The sequence below is a fragment of the Hemitrygon akajei genome, chromosome 20 (assembly GCF_048418815.1).
Source record: "Hemitrygon akajei chromosome 20, sHemAka1.3, whole genome shotgun sequence".
In the NCBI taxonomy this organism is placed as follows: Eukaryota; Metazoa; Chordata; class Chondrichthyes; order Myliobatiformes; family Dasyatidae; genus Hemitrygon; species Hemitrygon akajei.
This window is the reverse complement of record NC_133143.1, coordinates 35,028,944-35,050,401: the sequence shown is the minus strand read 5'-3', so window position 1 is coordinate 35,050,401 and position 21,458 is coordinate 35,028,944. Positions and strand designations below refer to the sequence as shown.

General features: G+C 39.0%; 1 protein-coding gene across 1 annotated transcript in view; it reads left to right on the top strand.

The window, feature by feature from the left end:
• The window catches only part of trip13 (thyroid hormone receptor interactor 13), a 31,675-nt gene extending 24,715 nt beyond the window's left edge, over positions 1–6,960 (top strand). Inside the window, exons 11-14 of the mRNA XM_073024151.1 lie at positions 2,477–2,630; positions 2,758–2,870; positions 3,598–3,667; positions 4,643–6,960. Of these exons, the coding sequence (XP_072880252.1) occupies positions 2,477–2,630; positions 2,758–2,870; positions 3,598–3,667; positions 4,643–4,747 (442 nt within the window). The 3' untranslated portion in view covers positions 4,748–6,960. The remainder of the gene's footprint in view (positions 1–2,476; positions 2,631–2,757; positions 2,871–3,597; positions 3,668–4,642) is intronic.
• Positions 6,961–21,458: the final 14,498 nt, after the last annotated feature.

Sequence of the window (21,458 nt, the reverse complement as noted above, 5' to 3'; positions counted from 1 at the left end):
TGGTGTTACCTGTGTGAATTGTCATGATGCAGAAGTTGCTGGAGAATTTGCAAGTGGGAAGAAGTGGAGTGATATTTGGAAACTTTTTAAAGTGTTATTTATCAAGCAAATCTATATGGATAGTGTGTAAAAGTTCCAGCAAGGAAATCCTTCATTGCCTGCTGTTGTGAGAGTGCAGATGAACAAGAGTGAAAACGATGAAACAAAGAGGAGATCAAAGTTCTTGGTGACAGTGCTTTGCTAGCTGTTAGAATGAATACCTCTATATATAAAATTCATGCACACATGTCACTGGGCAAAAAAATTGCACAGCATAAGATTTTTGTGCAGGTTGGTGAACTACATATACCTTGTCTGGACACGCCCCTCTGCTGACTACTCCTGTGGCTCCTCCCACAGACCCCTGTATAAAGGCGGTTGGAGGCACTGCTCCTCCCTCAGTCTCCAGGATGTTGTGTGGTGGTCTCTTGCTACTAATCGTGGTCTCTTGCAGCTAATAAAATTGATGCACCATCAATAACTCAGGACCACGAGCTATAATCCCCGGGAAAATGGACAGGTGGAGAGGGAGAATGCCATGGTGTGGAAGGCCACACTCTTAGCACTTAAGTCAAAGGGATTGCCGGTGTCTTTCTGGCAGGAGGTCCTCCCCGAGGCACTCCACCTCCCGCTCCCTGTTATGCACGTCCATCAATGCCACCCCTCATGAGCGACTCTTTTCTTTTCCCAGGAAGTCTGCCACTGGGACCAGCCTACCAGTTTGGCTGACGTCCCCAGGGCCAGTGCTGCTCCAGAAACATGTGAGGAGCAATAAATACTCCCCGATGGTCGAGAGGGTTCACCTCCTTCATGCGAACCCCCAGTATGCCTACGTGGTCTTACCTGATGGGCGGGAGGACACGGTCTCCGTCCGCGACCTGGCGCCCGCAGGAGCACCAGACCCCTACCCCGAACGCTCCACGGTGACTTATGAACCCAGTACCCACCGAGGTGTATACCCACGAGACACCGCGCACACCAAGCCCTACACAGACTCCTCACGACACTCCCATACCGGGCGCCTCGCACATGCATGAGGGATTACTGACGCCTAATGGGCTGACACCTCAAGTCAGGCCGGAGCCAGCCTAACCACCATCACTGGTGCAATCACCACTGGTGCTACGTAGATCGCAACGACAGATTCGACCGCCTGATAAACTTAACCTGTAAACATACTTGTAAGAAACTTCGCCCCATGGGGACTCTCTTTTAAAACAAAGGGGGGGGGGTGAATGTGGTGAACTACATATACCTGTCTGGACACGCCCCTCTGCTGACTGCTCCTGTGGCTCCTCCCACAGACCCCTGTATAAAAGCGGTTGGAGGCACTGCTCCTCCCTCAGTCTCCAGGATGTTGTGTGGTGGTCTCTTGCTACTAATCGTGGTCTCTTGCAGCTAATAAAAGCCTATTGTTCGCCTCTCGTCTCCGAGAGCTATTGATGGTGCATCACATTGGTCATTTAAAAATTAGAGGGAACATTGCTTTTAAACTGTACTACCTGGCTTCTTTGGTGACTGGGCAGAGGTTGCAAACTTGTCATGTAAAAATTGCTGCATGATCCTACAGCCCATCATTTTTTAGCATATGACAAGGGTGGTGTAGTGGAGGGAAATTAAGAATAGGAAATAAATTATTTGCCATATTGATTTTTAAAAAAGATGGTAGTGGTTAAGTTTTAAGGACTGAATGATCTGAATTGGATTACCAACTTTAGTATCATGACCCTTGTATTAGCTCCTCTGGGCACATATATTTAAGTCAGTGAAAATCTTATTTTCTGAAATAAAAATAGTGTAGTGGTCAGGTATAATGAATTTTGGCACAAAACCAGATTGTGTGAGTGAGGAACTGTCAGAGCAACAAGTTAAATGGCGAAAAGTTGCTTGAGTTATTTGCCAATGAAGAAAAATTAAACACAAACCAGGCACATGTATAAGTGCCCATGTGAGAATGTAGGTACGAAGTTACTTATGAATAAATCCTTTTGTAGATGAACTAATCTTTCTGATAATTGTGATGATGAATTTTAATTTTGTAGAAGTTGCTATTAGTGTTTTAAGCTTTCTAATTAAGTAGTTGAAAAATATAGAAATTGTGGAAAGTGTAATTACAAAGTAAAATTTATCAATTGCTTTGTAACTAAGTTAAACATGATATCTCCAGTCAATTAAAAATTAACAAATTTGGTAATGATTGACCCATTATGTGCATTTCACCCTCTATCAGCTTACTTGGGGATGGAGGCAAATAATGGTAAAATTGTTCTGATGCATGATCTTTGTGGTGTAACCACAAACTCAACACTTCAGGATGTAACTCTCTTCCATTTAAATTCTCTGTCTGTGCTATTAAACTAATAAAGATTTTGTTCACGTTGTTAATTTCTCTCTAAAAGATTCCACATTTTTCTCCCACCTTCATTCTGTTGCTTAGATTTCCTAATGTGGTAATTCTAACAACATCAAATATCACAGAAAAGATAGATTTGGCTTTTGTGGACCGAGCAGATATCAAGCAATACATTGGGCCACCATCTGCTGCTGCCATCTTTAAAATTTACCTTGGTTGTCTAGAAGAATTGATGAAGGTATGGTACTGACTGCCAACGTGAAGTATGCATGTCATTTCATGTTTAGATTGTAAAGTGAATTTCTTTTGTGAGGCTAGACCATAACAGCAAGATGAACTACCTTACAGAGTTTTATCTTTTTTAGCGGCAGATCATCTACCCCAGACAGCAACTGCTGACGCTGAGAGAATTGCAGATGATCAGTTTCTTGGAAAATGATGTATCAAGGTTGAGTTTGGCACTCAAGAATATTGCAGCGTGAGTTCCATGTACTGATATTTCCTCATTGGGTATTATTCACAACTTAGTTGCCATGTAACAAATCTGTGAAGACTACATACATCTTCAATCAATTTTGTTTTCAATATGCTCTGATAATAGAAGAAAAATAAGGTACTGCATGGTAATCGTTATATTACTGGATAATTCAAAACTACTTGGTGGTTCTTGATTGATTTCCAAAAGCTATCAAATAATTAGTATTTCCCCTGCCTTCTGTTCCTTGTTATCATTTGTGCATGACAGCAGAAATGCTTCATTTTAAAAACAGTGTTGTAAGGCTAAGTAGCTGGACGATCTTTGCAATTGTCCTGTGAATTCCCCCACACCACCGAATATGAAAATAGCTGACATCTGCTCCTCATTGCTTATGCTGGAAGATTCAGGGGATGTGACTTAACCCTATATCACTCTATCAAACACTTTGTCATGTTGTGATTGAAGCTTCATAGCAGAGTAGTTTTCAGTTTTTTGACCTGAAACATTGAGATTAAATTATCCATTAGTTTGAAGGCAAATGTTAGAGCTGTTGCCCTTCCATTATTAAATGAGCCACAAAAAGATACTGATCTTGATACTGTGTCTCATTAGGAATGTACAACCAGGTTCTAGATGTGACTAACGTGCTATCAACACTTACATAAGATCTGATGTGTGAATTAAAATTTTCATCGTGGTGATTTTTCCATATTTTTGTGAAATTCAGGAAAAGTGAAGGACTTAGCGGACGAGTTTTGCGAAAGCTACCATTTCTAGCTCATGCGCTGTTCATTCAGGTAGGTTTCTTTAGCCATTTGTGAGTGTGCTAATGGATGGATACATGATGTGTAAATATTGTATGTACACTCACCTGAAATGTGGGTGTAGCTAGATACAGTTGACTTTGGTGTTACTTGGCCAGGAAGTGATTCCTTTTAGTTAAATTTGTATAAGCAAAATATTTTGGGTTCTATAGGATTGGGGGGGTGGGGAAATATCAAGATGCATTGGCAGTGCTCAGCAGCTCTCGAGTAACATCCTTGAAGAGTGACACAGTTTATAGTTTGAATTTGGATAATAGATCTGCAACTTGTAATATTGAACTCCTCACTCTGTAAATTCTGCTTGTCATGCAATGCTTCTCTGATATTTTGTTTGATTACTACTGCAGTTCTGCTTTAACATGAAATTTTATTAAGTTGATCAGAGTATGCAATGAAAAATATTGCTATGATTCATAGTTCTTAAACACAAGCGTATCAAGAATTCTCAGCTTCTCAGTATTGTCAGTTTTGGTGTGAAATCCTTTATTTGGTGTGACTGCCTTGTAGAAGCATTACTGAGAATTGTGATGTGCCCTCATGAGTTTCATAATTTTCCTTCTACTCCCTTTGTATGGAGTCATCATATCCACCTCAACTACTTCAATGGATGCTCCATTTGTTTTCTGGTTCAACGAAAACTGCCAATCAGTATACAATGGCATGTCTGCAATTTTCTGTCCGTAGCAAGTGCTTGCTTCAGATTTTAAAAATCGACCATTGGTATGGGGGTGAGTTTCACTTCAAAATTTCCAGGGTCAGCATTTGAACACAATCATTTAAAATTATCAGAATACATGCATTATTCTTCTGCCAGACAAAAACTAAACAAAATTATGACATTCTGAAAATAATTAGTCTCTCATTCCATTAGTAATTATATTTGTTATATTAATATGTACTGAATTGAACTGCTCTGTATTTTTATCTTATTTTACACTATATTTTCAGTCATCATCTGTAACAGTGGAGAAGTTCCTAGAAGCTCTATCCATGGTGGTGGACAGACAATTTGAAGAAAAGAAAAAACTAAATAATATTAACAGCAAGATTTAGTGCTGCTCTTGACAAGTATAGTTGTGTGGCATAAAAACCTATCTTTAAGTATTGGTAATATTGCCTTCAATATGCACCATTTTATTTTTTATTACAGTAGAGGTAACTGATATGTATGTTGTTTCTTTCCATGTTAGTAAACAATGTTTCTGTGAAATTACATGTTCTAATCTTTCAATCTCATAGCCCAAAACCCCGAGGTTTCCCTTTAATCATTGTTTCACCTGCCTCTCCTGCTAAACCTACATGGAATCTACAATGCATAAACAGGCCATTTGGCCACAGTAATGTATTGCATTGGTGTTTGTCCTCTGTATGAGCTTGCCCAATCCAGCAACTATCAGATTTCATTTTATCACTTTCTGCTTAATGTACTTATTTACATTAATTCAGGAATGATATATAGAAACTATTACCTAAAATATAAAGTAACAGAATTTCTTGATTATGACTACTCAGACCACAACGATATTTGGAAAAGGATTTTTTTAAAAACGTGCTACGGTATTTTCAGGTAATGGCAGTGCAAGGTGTATTTACACGCATTAACTCTCCTACTTTTGGAAAAATTCTTGTGGTTTTTAGAATAGTTTTTTCTCTATTAAATACCTTCTTCAAGCATTAGCCATTGACAGCTATTAGTTTATAATAGATTTACTCATATGGTAGGACCATGGCATGCAGTTATCTCAAATTATTTGCCAGTCACATTTCAGTATGTATGATTGCATGTCACACCTACCTAGGAAATTAATCTTAAGATTATATACTTATTTTTGAGAAGTGCTGCAGCATAATGAATTTATGTAGAAACAAATTAATCACACTACTTTATGCTGATGGTATTTATGGTGGTATTTGTGCTCTGCATGAGTTTTTTTTTGCAACTCATCAGTTTATCCCACTTTTTTTAAGTCAGTGCTATCCTGTTAAGTGTCTCTACTGTACCCATCACAGCAGCTCATCGTCATGTTAAGTTCCACATTTCAGTCTTTTTCTGAGTAAAGACATTTCTTTTGCATTTCCTATTGACTTATTTCTGAGATTGCTCTTCTGGCCTCCAAAAGATTGGCTGCCCCATTTTCCTCATAAGCAAAAAGATTCTTTAATGTTAAATTGTAGGGATGTGCTAACATTATTAATAGCAAGTAATTGATGAGCTGTGCACAAAATTTCCCCTACATTCAAAGCAAAGGAAATCCCAAGTGATTTCTGTAGTTGAACTTAATGACTTTTTTCAAGAATTTGAGCACCTTGGATCAAGAGGCAGATTCCATTCCTTTTATATTTGAATAGTTATCTCATTACCATAACACTTAAAATAGAAACATTGACGCTCGGAGTGTTAGGAGATATTTTCTAATTATATCAATAACTCTGTGTTCATTCGCTTGTGCTGTGCAAAATCTGGATTTTGCATATGATTAAGATTCTGTTCTGTAGTTTTGAACTTGGGAATATGTTTGGGGAAAAAACTAATGTAATAATGTAACATAACAAAGTTAAGGTGAATTTTCTGTATGTTTTACCATACTGACTGGATTTAAGTATTTGTGGTGTAATCGTTGAAGTCTTGAGAACTAAAAACAAAAGACTCCAACAAATTCTTCATGTAATTTAATTTTTGGTTTTGGTAACTGGGGCATTGATTTTAAGAAGGGATTTCCCAGTTATTTGGTTAAACACATGTTCATTGTATCTTATTATGTACATTGTTACTTTGTAAAATACAATGCAGTAATCACTCTTAATTAGTCAATAGGTAATCTTGAGGATAAGCATTAGAATTATCCCAAGCCGTGTGTACATCTCATAGTTAATCTTTAAATTGTTGCCAAAAATATTGATATGTTACTTGAATATTGTACTAAGTAAATTAATTATTGATACACATTATACTGTCTAATCATATTGCTGTACCATGATTATAAATGTAATTAAAGATGATAAAGTGAAACTACATAAAACTGTATTTATCTATGCAGTATTATGTTGGAGAACCAGACCAGCATTCGAAAAACAAATTAGAAATTTAATTTTACTTTCCACAACTGAATATTTTGTGTTTGTGAAATTTGATTTTTCACAAGCTATATGGTGTGTAAAGAAAGTAATGCTTGTTTAACAAGTTAACTTTAATTTTTTATGTGCAATGTTAAGGAAGTTAACTTCCATCTGTTGTCTTATTCCATTAAAACATTTGTTTTCAAGATGTTCCGCAGTATATTTTCACAGAACATTAGTAGGTGTTGAAATGATTGTTCTTGGCATGTTTCTGATTGTATGTTTTGTATTTGACTGTTTTCTAATATTTTTGATAAATTAAGAATGTTAATAAAAAAAAGTCAAACACAGCGTATGTTTATTTAGCCTAGCATACCTCTGGTGACTGGTTAGAATTGCCTGTCCAATCTGATCTGGCTGCAGTGAAGTTCACAAATTTTCTGTTGGTAATTATGTATTTAGGCCAGCTCAATATCCAGTGCATATCTGTTTGGGTTCCTGGTATTCTTAATGTTTCTTTAAATATAGGAGTAGATCACTCTGCTCTTCTTGCCTGTTACACCACTCCGTCATTGCATGATTGATCAAAATCCCAATTCTGTTTGTGTTGTATTGCCACTGTTGCCTAACATTAACGCCGTTCTCTAATATTATGCATATGCAGGTTCCTATTAAAAGTTCCAGAGAGGCAGTATTTTCATTGTGGAAAGTTAACTTGCTAATCTAAATGTGGCTTAGCTTTGACTTTTATGCATTTTGTGCATACTATATTAAAGGAAAATCTGATTTGTTATTCCAATACCTTTCAAAATTCCAAGGTCACAAGAAAGATGTTGGCTGGAAGAAACTGAAATGAAATATCTTTAGTGACAATACAAACTTGTTTCAAATGCATTGGGCTAATGGTGCAAAGATTCACAGCTCCAGCTACCTACAAGAAGTCTCTTGACTATTAGATAATGAATGGCGGACACATTTGGAATGGATTATGTTTGACATGGCCTGACTCTTTATGTCATGGCCAAAACTATGGTTCCAAAATTAAATGCCTGGTGTATTTTATAGTGCAATTATGGGCTGTAATCTAAATTGGAAGCCTCACTGTTACAGCCATCTTGCGAAGCAGAGTAATCTTAGTGGCAACTTGCCTCTGTGGATTAATTTCAGAGATGAAACCCATATGTGCTTTGGTACTGAGAGCTCATAATATCAATGCATGTTCTAGTTCTCTAAAATGTCTGAAATTCAGGGGTATTTAGAAAACATTTGTATTAAAAGATTTCATTTTCTACCTTGCAAATTGATCAAAAATGTTAACCAATAAATAAACGATCCTTTTAAATGAAGGATTTTAATTCATTCAAATGAAAAGGTTGGTGTTTATTTGAGGAGTTAAGTACAAAGGTTGAGTGTCCTCACAACAATTAGGAAGTGCACTGGACTTGGGACAGAATCAAGTGACATCACAGCTGATCAGTTGCACATATAGCTGTAACTGCATTTGAACTTCAGCAAATCCTGCAATTATGTATTGTAGTACATGTCTCTGCAAGTCCAGGTTGTCCTGATATTTGCACTGATTGGTAGCTTGAATGCAATCTAGCCCAAAGTTAAGGATTTGCAATACTTTCCTAAATATTTGCTGGAAATGCTCCTCTACCCATTGTGTGTTAAATAGGTCCAGTAAGCCATGTGCCTGAGAGGCATTTGTTTCTCTTCATTGTATTCTTGTGTTAGATTTTTGGCAACTGCGTCTCCAAACAGGTAAAACAATTCACCCAACTGAGAAGCTACAATTCAAGGAGAGTTCCCAGAGGAGACAGGATGGCTGGAAAGAAAATTAGTTTTTGATTTTTTTTTAAAGTACAAAAATAAACCTTAAATGGGAAATGCTTGATTTTTTTCCCCCTCTGGTGGAACAACCACCAATAGAAAATTGTGGATAATTTAATTTGGAGTCTAAAGATGAAATTAAGAATGCTGTCAATATTGCTCCACTAGAGGGAGTCTTGAGGTTGCAAATGTATAGGAACTTTTGTTCCACATTATAGTTTTAGTTTGTGCCAAAAGAAAAGGGTTTTGCATGTTTACTTCCATGAGTGCAAAGCAATAAGACATTTGTAAAGTAAGACTGAGCAGTCGAAACACTTCTGAAGGCCAATCATGCTTTATTTAATCATAATCAAATGACTAAAATCTTATCTACAGTCACATCTGCAAGGTCATCCCTCAGTCTCCAATGCACTAATCAATACAATTCTAGTCTACCCACCTTCTTCCTATAACTCAGCCTTTCAAATCCTGGCAATACTTGAATTTATAAACATTTGAAGACATTTTCTTTATTAAAAAAAATTGAAATATAAAAATATTAAAATGCTTGCAAGCAATTGAATAGATTAAAATCAAATCACAACAAAACAGCTGAGTACCTAGCAGACAATAACTTGCTGATTGAATGCTCCAATAAATAAGAACCTTGGGTGTGAAACTTGAATGTGTGTGTGTGTGTATATATGTATGTATGTATATATATCTTTTTATATTTTTTATTCATTAACTCACCTGAGGTGTGAACTTCTCCTGGTGCCGTCACTCCAGGGATGCATCTATTCCAGTATGCCTTTAATAGTTGCTGCAATGGGCAGTGTAACTTCCCCAGTGATTGCCTGTGGGCCTGTGGAAAGGCGTATTTCATTGCCCTATCTTAGGCTTTGCTGTGCCAATGATGAGAAATGGGTTTTATGTGGCAACTGCTCCACCTGTCTTTGCTCACTCCGCTCCTCATTCCACTCTTGTCAGCAAAGTCTTGGCATTGTCATTGGAGAATCCACACAGGTAAGTGCAGGTAGCATGTAGGCTCCTGCTGAACATGGGTGGCTTGCCACTGATCAGAAAACCACAGCCAAATGTATTGTTACATTTTGTTAACATGGGCAAAGGGTACATTAAAAACATAATGGGTTAATTTGGCAAACTAAAAGGGCTAATACCCAATTAGGGTTATATACTGGTAACAGGTTCATAACTAGTATTTCATGTGGTGTATTTACAGCATGATAGTCAATTATCTATTTGGCCAAGGTACAAAAATAAAAGCTAGCAGGAAATAAATGTGGAAGAAAAGGGTACAAACTGGGATCCCAGGAATGAAAGGGTTAGTGTGAAGTGTTTGATGGCTCTGGGCCTCTATTCAGTGGAGTTTAGAATAATGAAGGGGGATCTCATTGACACCTATCGAATATTGAAAGTCCTAGGTAGAGTAGACATGGAGTGGGGGGGGGGGGTCTAGGACCACAAAGTACAGTCTCAGAATCCATTTTCCCTCTACAGTCCAAATTCCTACCAGTTTGTAGTTTAATCATTGTAAATTGTCCTGCGATTAGACTAGAATTAAATTAGGAGATTGCCTTAGAACAGAGATGAGAAGAAATTTCTTTAGCCAGGGGTTGGTGAATCTGTGGATTTCATTGCCACGGATGGCTGTGGAGGACAAGTCATTAGATATATTTAAAGTGATGATTGATAGGTTCTTGATCAGTAAGGATGTCATAGGTTATGAGGAAAATTGAGAGGATGGGAATAATAAATCAGCCATTATATAATGGCAGAGCAGACTCGTTGGGCAGAATGTCCTAATTCTGCTCTTTATGTTTTATAAACTAAACAAAAGCCTGCCAAATTGCCATGAAACGTTAGTTTATCTAATGCATTTCTTTTGTACTCAGCTTCTCTATGAGTTTGCATGTCCCACACTGGAGCCTCCTAACTTTTAGTGGAGGGGCCAACAAAACTGAAGGAGTGGCAGAGACAGGATATTTACATATGATCTGCAGAGCAATTGCTATCCTAGTAATATTCTGTAGGATGATTGCCTGACTGTTGCAACATTCCATGTAGTCCTTCGAACACTTGTTTTGACAATCAGATTGGCAACAATCTGACATGAATGATTGAAGTTTGATCTTCTGTTATAACACTGAGACACTGATGCATTGGATGCTGGGAAATTCTGTTTTATGCAACGCACACAAAATGTTAGATAGCAGGTCAGACAGCATCTATGGAGGGAAATGGATAGTTGACATTTTAGACTGAGACCCTTTATCAGGACTGGAAAGGAGGTGGGGAACCAGAGGAATGAAAGTTTAAGTCATGGACAGGTCATGAGGTCAGGGGATTGGAAAGAGAAGAGGTAAAGAGGCCAGAAGGATAAGCCAAAACAAAGGGCAGAGGAGAGTGGTCCCCAGAAGTGTTAGGGGAATCAATGTTGATGCTATCAGATTTGATACTGCAAAGATGGAATACAAAGTGTTGCTCCTCCAATCTGCAGCAGTAGCGGAGGCTGAGGGTAAGACATGTCAAAATGGGAATGGAACGTGGAATTAAATAGCTGGCCTCTGGTAGAGCCTGGTTGTTTTGGCAGACAGAGCATAGGTTCTTGACAGAAATCCCCCAGTCTGCATCAGGTCTCACCATTGTAGTGGAGGCCTCACCAGCAACACTGTAAACAATAAATGACTCTGATGAATTCACATGCAAAATACTGCTTCACCTGGCAGGATCGTTTAGGGTCCCGAACTATGATGCTGGTTTCTTCCCTATTTCTTTCCAGTCCCGCTGAAGGTTCTCAATCCAAAAATTGACTGTCCATTTCCTTCCACTGAAGCTGCCTGACCTACTGAGCTCCTTCAGCATTTTGTGTGTTTGCTCCAGCATCTATGGTCTCTCTTGTGTCTAAATTTTGTTTTATGATTGGATGCACAGATGCATTAGTAATGTTCCTCACTTCCATGCTTGCAAGAATAGACCAAGCTCTCTGCAAAGTTGGTGCTGTTCTCCATATTTAATAATACATGGAAGCTTTCTGGTGAACCTGCCAATGCATCAAGCATTTCATTATGCATGACCATCAGTTTTATTCTATTGGCTGATTTATTGAAGTCCTCATCTTGGTCTTCCACTTTGAGGAGCAGGCCACACATGCTTGTAACTTACTATAGGCATATCCTTCTTGTAAGATGGTTGTTTAGTTTCCGTAATGAAGTTGATGAGTCAGAGTGTTGATTCAGCAGGTTATATATCAGGAAAGATTGTGTGATAAGAAGTTACTAAGATATGCAGAGGAGGATTGAGTATTCTTCTTGATTTCAGCTCTACATTGGCAGCATTCTCTGAATGGCAGCACTCTTATTCTCCATAGGGAAGGTAAACTATCACCAAATAATGTAATGCAGCTGGGATCTCTCTCAAAACTCAGGATGTTTTCTCTTACCTACTGAAGCCCGTTGCACATGTCCAAGAAAGTAGCATTGCCAAGAGCATTCACATCCAGCATACTAAGGAAGCCAAGTGGCCCAAGGCAGTAGTTGAAATCCATCATCACAACCTGAAGTGTTCAATTAATTGAATCAAAGCACAGAACTAATAGGTAAAACCCATAAATAGCAATTGGCAAGAGATACATACCAAGGTCACTGGAATGAGGGTTCTGAATAAATTGAGGTATTTTAATGAATGGCTTTTTATTCTAAAAGCTATAAATATTTATTAGGAACTTGGCTCATTGTGAGTTACTTTTCATTTCATTTACTGATGAGTTTTAATGTTTTTCCTTCTATTTCCTGCTCTCTCTAACAATATTACAAAGAAAATATGTTCATTAAGAATATCAAATCTGAAAAGTATGATAGATTTATATTGCTTTTTAAGCAATCCCCCCCCCCCCCTTTGAATCCTGTTACAGATAGTTCAGACAGATGGAAGCAAGATCTTCATCTCTGACTTCTGACACTGACAGCCATATCTGATAGGGTCAGTTATCAGAAACAATGGACGAAGATAAGATGTGATGTATACCACAGTGATATAACACCAGCAGGAAAGGAGTGGAGGCCACAAGTGTCACAAACAACAAAGATGCATTTTAAAGACTGGTTGCAATCAAGAGGACAAATGAATCCAAGAAAAGCCTGGAGTATATTTATTTATTTATTGAAATACTGCATGGAATAGGGCTTTCTGCCCTTTGAGCCATGCAATCTCCTGATTTAATTCTGGCCTAATCGCAGGACAATTTACAATGATTAAACTACCAACTGGTAGGTATTTGGACTCTGGGGGGAGACTGGAGCACCCGGAGGAAACCCATGCAGTCATGGGGAGAACTTCCAAACTATTTGCAGAAAGTGCTGGGAATTGAACCCATGTTATGCTCACCACTAAACCCCTTTGTATGACCAGATAGGAGTGATAGAGATGATAGATAGAACAGAAGTAGATTCATGAAAGGCATGGTAGCAAGTAATTGGAGATCAGATCCAAAGTGAGGGGCATTTTTGCTGTTCCACTTAATTTAATCTTCCTGAAAATTTGGGACTATGAAATTACAGATAGCATAAGTATGGATTAACTAAAATGAGAACCAATCTTCAGGAAATAAAATCTGTACACAATTTAACTTTTAACTGATACTTTGTGGCTGGTGAAACCAATCATGTGGGTATAGGCAACACACACAAATTGCTGGAGGAATTCAGCAGGCCCAACAGCATCTATGGAAAAGAGTAAACAGTTGACATTTCAGGGCGAGACCTTTAATGAGGATTGGAGAAAACTGATGAGAAGTCAGAGTAAGAAAGTGGGGGAAGGGGAAGAAGAAATACAAGATAGTGGGTGATAGGTGAAACTGGGAGAGGGGGAGGTGTGAAGTAAAGAGCTGGGAGGTCAATTGGTGAAAGAGATAAATGGCTGGAGAAGGGGAATCTGATAGGAGAGGACAGAAGGCCATGGAAGAAAGGGAAGGGGGAGGTAATGGGCAAGTAAGGAGATAAGGTGATCAAGGGAAATGTGAATGGGAATGGTGAAGGGGTGAGGCATTACCAGAAGTTCAGAGAAATTGATGTTCATGCATTAGGTTGGAGGTTACCCAGATGGAATTTAAAGAGTTGCACCTCCAACTTGAGTGTGGCCTCATTGCGGCAGTAGAGGAGGCCACGGACTGACAAGTTGAAATGGGAAGTGGAATTAAAATGAGTGGCCACCAGGAGATCTTGCTTTTTCTGGTGGATGGAGCATAGGTGCTCGCCGAATTGCCAAGCTATATTGGGTCTCACTGATATACAGGAGGCCAGTCCGGGAGCACCGGATGCAGTAGACTCACAGGTGAAGTGTTGCCTCACCTGTAAGGACTGTTCGGGACCCTGAAGGGTAGTGAGGAAGGAGGTGTGGGGGCAGGAGTAGCGATTGTTCCGCTTGCAAGGATAGTGCCAGGAGGGAGATCATTGGAGAGGGATGAATGGATGAGGGAATCACATAGGGAGTGATCCCTGTGGAAAGCAGAAAGTGGGGGGAGGGAAAGATGTGCTTGGTGGTGGGATCCCGTTGGAGGTGGTGGAAGTTACAGAAAATTATGTGCTGGACACGGAGGCTGGTGGGGTGCTAGGCGAGGACAAGAGGAACCCCCTATCCCTTGTAGAGTGGCAGGAAGATGGGGTAAGAGCAGACATGCGTGAAATGGAAGAGATATGGTTGAGGCAGTGTTGATGGTGGAGGAAGGGAATCTGCTTTCTTTGAAAACGGCGGACATCTCCTTCATTCTAGAATGAAAAGCCTCATCTGGAGAGATGGAGGAATTGAGAGAAAGAGAGGGCATTTTTACAAGTAACAGGGTGGGAAGAGGTATAGTCCAGTCACTGGGTTTATTAAAGCTATCAGTAAATAAACTGCCTCCAGAGATAAAGACAGTGAGATTGAGAAAGGGGAGGGAGGGGTCAGAAATGGACCAGGTAAATTTGAGGGCAGGGTGGAAACGTTTTAGCATTTTGTGTGTGTGCGTCACTTGGATTTCCAATATCTGCAGATTTTCTCTTGTATGTGTATATGGGGCATTCTCTGTCCATTGAAACTACATAGGGGAAAAATAATAGATGAATTTTCCTGCTATTAGCACATTGTTAAAGGTATATCCCTGCTATTTAAGGCACAGTTTGGGACAGATTTGTTTTATTACCTAATCTTTTGGTTAGTTGTATATTTATAGAAACATCTTCAACACTGAAACCAAAAGGATATAGTTTGGGTGTTTGTCTTTTGGACAGACACCAATATTGAATACTCAAAGGGGTTCTGCTAGTTGGGATGTAGTACTACTATTGCAAATATGTAATTCTGCAAATTTACCTGACTACATTCCAAATGTTAAAGTTAATAGGTGATTATTACAACTGAAGCTGTAGTTAGTCACTTATTACAAACAAGAGAGAATCTGCAGATGCTGGAAATCCAACCAAAACACACAAAATGCTGGAGGAACTCAGCAGGCCAGGCAGCATCTGTGGCAAAAAGTACAGTCGATATTCCGGGCTGAGACCTGCCAAAGGGTCTGGATCTGAACCGTCAACTGTACTTTTTCCATGGATGCTACCTGGCTTGCTGAGTCCCTCTAGCATCTAGTGTCTGTTGCTTAGTCTCTTATTATTACCTTTGTGTTGAAAAGGCATAAAACATTGCATTAGGAGAGTGAGATTATCTTGGATTCTCCTGGACTCTCTCTTCTAGAGGGTTGATGTGTGAATAAAGGCTTTTATATTTCCCAGTTACAGCTTCCGTGTGGCTCAAAAGTCACAATAGACAGTTATGTAGAAATAGTCTTACTTGTGTAGTTGATTCTACCTGCTACCCACCATGAAACTGAGGACAGGAGGCTTTTAGTTGCTCAGATAGTTCCGTTTATTATCAGAGAATGTATACAGTATACAACCCCAAATACTTAGTGTTCACAGACATCCACGAGAAGTTTTCAAGTGTTTAGGTAACAAACCAAATCTCGTCAAAATCCTAATGAAAACATAGTGGCTGTCTTGTCTTCTTTATAGCTGCATCTACTGTATATGTTGGGACTAGGTTAGATCCTTAGAAATCTTGTCTCCCAGGAACTTGAAATTGCTCACTCTCCCCACTTCAGGATTGCTTCGTGTTCCCCTGTCCTCCCCTTCAGGAAGTATAGGAAACCAAGTATAGCAGGAAATATTAGGATAGGAGACTAAAAGGTTGATCAAATAGACAAGTTTTAAGGAGGTTCTGAAGGAAAGAGAGAGGAGGGGAAAATGAAGGTTACATTGTCAATCACTCTCCCTGTAGGGAAGCATTCGATCTCCATATAGCTCCGAGAAGGACACACTTAGGTAAATACAGGTTCCTCAACTCTTAGTTTCTTACTCTCAACAGAAGGGAAGCTTTCAAATGATCTAGCAGGGGGATAGCATTGGCCAGCACAATGACCTATGTTGAAATGGAAATCTGCAACTGGAGGGGGTGCATAAGATATTTCCTAAGGAAACCTATCGGAATCCTCCCAAGAAATCTTCAACATGGAAACCTTAGGAAGCAATGTGAACCACTGTAAATATATATTGGTTATAGCAATATGCATAAGAAAAACTTAGTGTGAGCTATTTTTGCACAATGATTACACTGCCTGATACATGAAACTTTACCAGACCAGCTGTAGGAGTCAGCTTTGGTTCATTGGATAGCTGTCTCGACTCTAAATCAAAAAGATAGGGATACTAATTCTGCCACAGAGACTTGAGCACATAATCCAAACTGTTCTTTTACAGAATTTAGGAAGCCCTGCACTACAAAAAAATCGTATTTTGATATGATGTTAAACCAAAGCCCTTAGGTGTTTACTTAATCACTTGATGATGACAAGACTTGCGCTGTTATGTTGTGACAGACAGCTTGATTGGACTTTAAGCGTGATTTCAGGGATTGAAATAATAAAATTGCATCCTCCTATCGCATTACGGGTTTGATTTAAAATAAAATGAAGTAGCTGGGCATTTGTTAAACATTGCGTGAAACTTAATGCATTCCATTTATTACATATACCCAAAGGTATGTTAAAATGTTTTGCACTTGGGAACAAAAATATAATCTTGGTAGCCATAGACTTCTTCAATCCATATAAATGCCATACCTTCACACACAGTACGTAGACTTATAAACTTGATTAGTTTATAAGAAAAATGATTTTCTAATGATCTGTACATGATAACTTTCACATTTATTAATTTTCTTTCCAAGTATGATGGGAAAAATGTAAAACTATGACATTTATATTAAAATTATGGACAGTTTTGCTTTAAATGCAGTTTTGGACATAAAACTAAAACATTAGGTGATATGGCAGCTGGCTTCAGTGCACCTTGGTTGCATAAAATGAGCAATAAAATGGAGATCAATAAAACGTAAGACACATGTTTTGCAAGGATGCACAATGAAACCTGAGCACTTAGATGAAAGTAACCTGTAATATAATACACAACTGTGCTAGCAGCTGAAGCAGGGTACCATACACTGAACTGACAGACCAAGTAATGTGCATTGTTTTCAATAATGCTGATTAAAATAATATTTCTGTCAAGTGTAACCAGAACAAGCGTTCCTTTTTATCAGGACTTTCTCAGAACTGGAAAGCAATTATGGAATCATGGAGAGGAATATTAGGCTTCAACACCAGAAATAACTCTTAGCTTTCCCTATAGCGTCCTTTATATGTGTGTCACTTTTAAATAAAAATCTCTCTTATTTAATGGGGCTGGCATTTATTAAGACCTTACATAATAAAAGCTGTTTTCAAGTATTTAATAATTTTTGGGATTTTGCTATTGAGATCACTCTTGCCCTTCTTGCCCACTCCCATCCAAAATGTCATAGAATAAACCAGAGAGTTAGTTCTCTCAGGTCTCCATCCTGCAAGAGGCATCTCTGAATTTCATCCAGATACACCAGAAAATCTTGATAGAGCCACCATAGTTGGGAACAGAGGTCGTCTGATGACACAAAGTTCAAGTTCCCCGTGATGGATTGGTGTGATTGTTATCAGGAAGGCAGGCTTCATTGATTAGCCAGTTCCTTCTGGAAAAGTATGGTGCATTCTTCCAACTAACCTACTCAAGTTGACTCCACCAAATTATTCTTGATTTGTTTACTTTTTCAATTTTCTTTTTCATTCTGAAATTCTTGTTCTGTGTGATGGGGTGTTGATCTTGTAGAGGGCATTGAAATCATACAGGATGGACTGAGTAGTCCAGTTAAGATAAGACCATAAGATCATAAAAGATAGGATCAGATTTAGGCCATTTGGCCTACTAAATCTGCTCTGCCAGTTAATCACAGCTGATTTTTTTCAGGTTGAGAAATAAATGATGGCTAATGATGGAAAATTCCATGGTTTTTCCTCAAATAGTGTTATGGGACCTTTTGTCAGAAGTGGCCTCAGTTTAACTTCCAACACAGCATTATCTTTTCAAGGTTTGAACTCACAATTTATGCATTTGAGGCAAGAACTAATTCAAACAGATATGGGTCCACATTTGATTGAGAACATTATGCATAGGCTTTTAAGCCCCTGAGCATAATATCTTCATAGCTCAAGCATTAGTCCTGAGTTTTCCTTTGTCAGGCCTGCTCCCTCTGACACCTCCTCCTCCGCCCATCCAATAAGATTAACTTGCCGCTCCTTCCAGTCTCATCACCTGCAGTCTGTTTAACCCCAGTTCTCATCCATAGTTTTTGTTCACTCATTGAACCAACCAGTCTCAACCAGTTGCTCCTAGCTTTCATTCTTCCTGCCTAAAGTTTACTGCATTGCCTGTTGTGTTTAGTTTCTGTTCTCTCATTCTGTGTCCCCTCATGGCTTATTATTTTGTGGTCTTTTGTTAATGTTATCATTCACCACTGAATCATCTCCACTGCTCTGCTTTTGGGTTAAGGCTTCTCTACATTTCTTTACATCCTTCCTTTCATTCTATATTTTACATCCACTTCATAAATTCTTTTGTTGCTAAAATAGTTACCAACTACTGTAGGTACAAATAGAAGAACACGATCAGCTTCTTTCTGTTATATAGCCAACATAATATCTTTAGCGGGCGCATGCCTCGGGCAGAACATCATGACATCACTGTCTTCCAATGGGCGGCCCACTGTTGGAGCAGCTCTGTGGACAGTACAGAGTAGGTTCTGATTGACAGGCCAAGTGGCCTCAGCATCACCGCTCTGAGCAGTAGCATGTCTGCAGTGGAAACAGACTGATAGGAGTGGTAGGTGATGGAGCACAAAAAGGGAAGTTGAAACTAGATGAGAGACAGTTCACATGCATTCAGAGGTAGAGATGATAAAACTAGTCTTTATTTCCCTCAGCCTTAAAAGGGCTGACAGAAAAAAAAACTGGAAACCTAACAACTAGGAGGAACCTGTTGCTACTGCCTGTCTTCCCTCTGTTTCCATGGTTTCTGGAAGGATTGTCAGGATCCTGCAGAATTCCTAGATTAATACCATCCACAAACCTGTAAAAAAGCTCAGATTATAGCTTATAAAGGTCAAAGATGACCTGGGATTCAGGTTGGCTGGCTTTTACAAGATTCCCTTTGAATGCTGAGCAGCATATATTGACCAGATGGGGCGCATGGTGGAAACCATGCTGACGACACTACACTGATTGGCCTAATCTCAAATAACAATGAGGCAACCTACAGAGAAGAAGTCATCACCCTGACACAGTGCTGTCAAGAAAATAACCTCTCCCTCAACGTTGCAAAAACAAAGGAGCTGATTGTGGACCGCAGGAGGAATGGAGATAGGCCAACCCCTATAGACATCAATGGACCTGGGGTTGAGAGGGTGAACAGCTCCTTGGCATGAGCATCACTTAGGATATCACATGGTCTGTACGAACTGGCTGTGTGGTGAAAAAGGCACAACAGTGCCTCTTTTACCTCAGAAGGTTGATGAAGTTTGGTATGGTCCCCAAATTCCAATGACTTTCTACAGGGGCATGATTGAGAGCATCCTGACTGGCTGCATCGCTGTCTGGTATGGGAACTGTACTTCCCTGAATCACAGGATTCAGCAGAGAGTGGTGCAGACAGCCCAGTGCATCTGTAGACGTGAACTTCCCACTATTCAGGACATTTACAAAGGCAGGTGTCTAAAAGGGCCCAAAGGATCACTGGAGACCTGAGTCACCCCAACTACAAACTATTCCAGCTGCTACCATCCGGGAAACACCACCGCAGCATAAAAGCCGGACCAACAGTCTCCAGGACAGCTTCTTCCACCGCTTAACGCTGCTTAATTTATGCTGACGCAACTGTATTTCTGTTATTTTGACTATCTTGTTGTACATTATATTTATTATAAATTACTATAATTGCACATTTGAACAGAGGCGTAATGTAAAGATTGTTACTTCTCATGTACAGTGTATATGAAAGAAGTAAGTAATAAAGTCAATTCATTTCAATTCATTTGGGTCACCCAGAGAAATCGGTGGTAGCAGAATATTGCATTCTCAGTGGCCATAAGATTGACTTTGACAGCACAAAACTACTGTGCTACGCAAATAGCTTTTGGGAGCACCTGGTGAAGGAAGCTATGAAATAAAACTAAAGGAAAAGAATTTTTATCAAAGATGAAGGTCTCACTCTAAGTAAGAACTGGAATTCAATTGTAAACAAGGCGGGACAGCGTTTGAGGACTTACCAATCAGGAGCGATGGACAATGGAGCGATAAATACCTCCGGACTAGACATGTCCAGGCATCAACCCTGATGAAGATGGCAGAGTTTGTCATCAAAACTTCTGTTAAAATCAATACCTGTACCCAGCTGGAAGCACAAGAAGAGTTTATTCGTTATATACTCCGGACAGCATTAGATCCTTTTCCACCTGGGGGTACGTTTCTGCAGGTATTGGAGTTTACATGAAGTATAAGCTGAATGGTAAATATGAGCAGGCACTTCATCCATATGTGATCAAAGGCAGGCTATGGTCTCAGCTCACTTCCATAATTACCTGATTTCTCTTGGGTAATTGTACAGAATTTATAGTCAAAAATAGACCGTTCAGCTTAGCTGGACTGTGTTGGTGAACATGACACAAACCTACTTCGAGCATACTTAATGTATTCCTTATCAATCTTCAATTCCCTTCATCCTTGTACTTAACTAGGCTCCCTTGAAATATGTCCATGCTGTTCGACACAATCACACCAGGGTAGTAAATCCAAATGAAGGATCTCAACCTGAAATGCCAACTGTCCCATTTCTCTCCACAGATGCTGCCTGACCTGTTGACTTCCTCCAGTGTCTTGTTTGCTGCTTTCTTAAGGTAATAAGTTCCACATTCTAATTACTCTCTGGGTGAAGAAGTTTCTTTTTCCTTGCAAATTTGATTTGATAAAATTTCTCTTGAATTTATGGACAATTAAACCACATTGGCAGGCCAATCCTCAATACAACCTGATATTCCATTGTGCAACCTATTTTCCTAAAAATTAACAATTGTACTCTTTGTCTGTTATTTGGAGCAACAAACCCAGGGGAAGGTAGATGGGGAGAATTTTATTTCCTTAAGCATAGGGATCTTTAAAATTAGAACTTGATAACATAAAGCCTAATATCATTAAATACTAAATCTCAAAAAAGATTGCAGAAATCTCTAACACTCCCACCCTATAAAAATTTACCTATGTTGGGACTATTCTAAATTTGAAACCTGTTATAACAGTAACATTTCGTATTCTAGTCCATCTTTTAAAATTTAGCTCCAAAAGATTCAACATAAATGAATTTTGGAAGCAGAAAAATAACAACAATGGAATGGGGTTAATATTAACAACTGCAGGTGAATTTCTGGC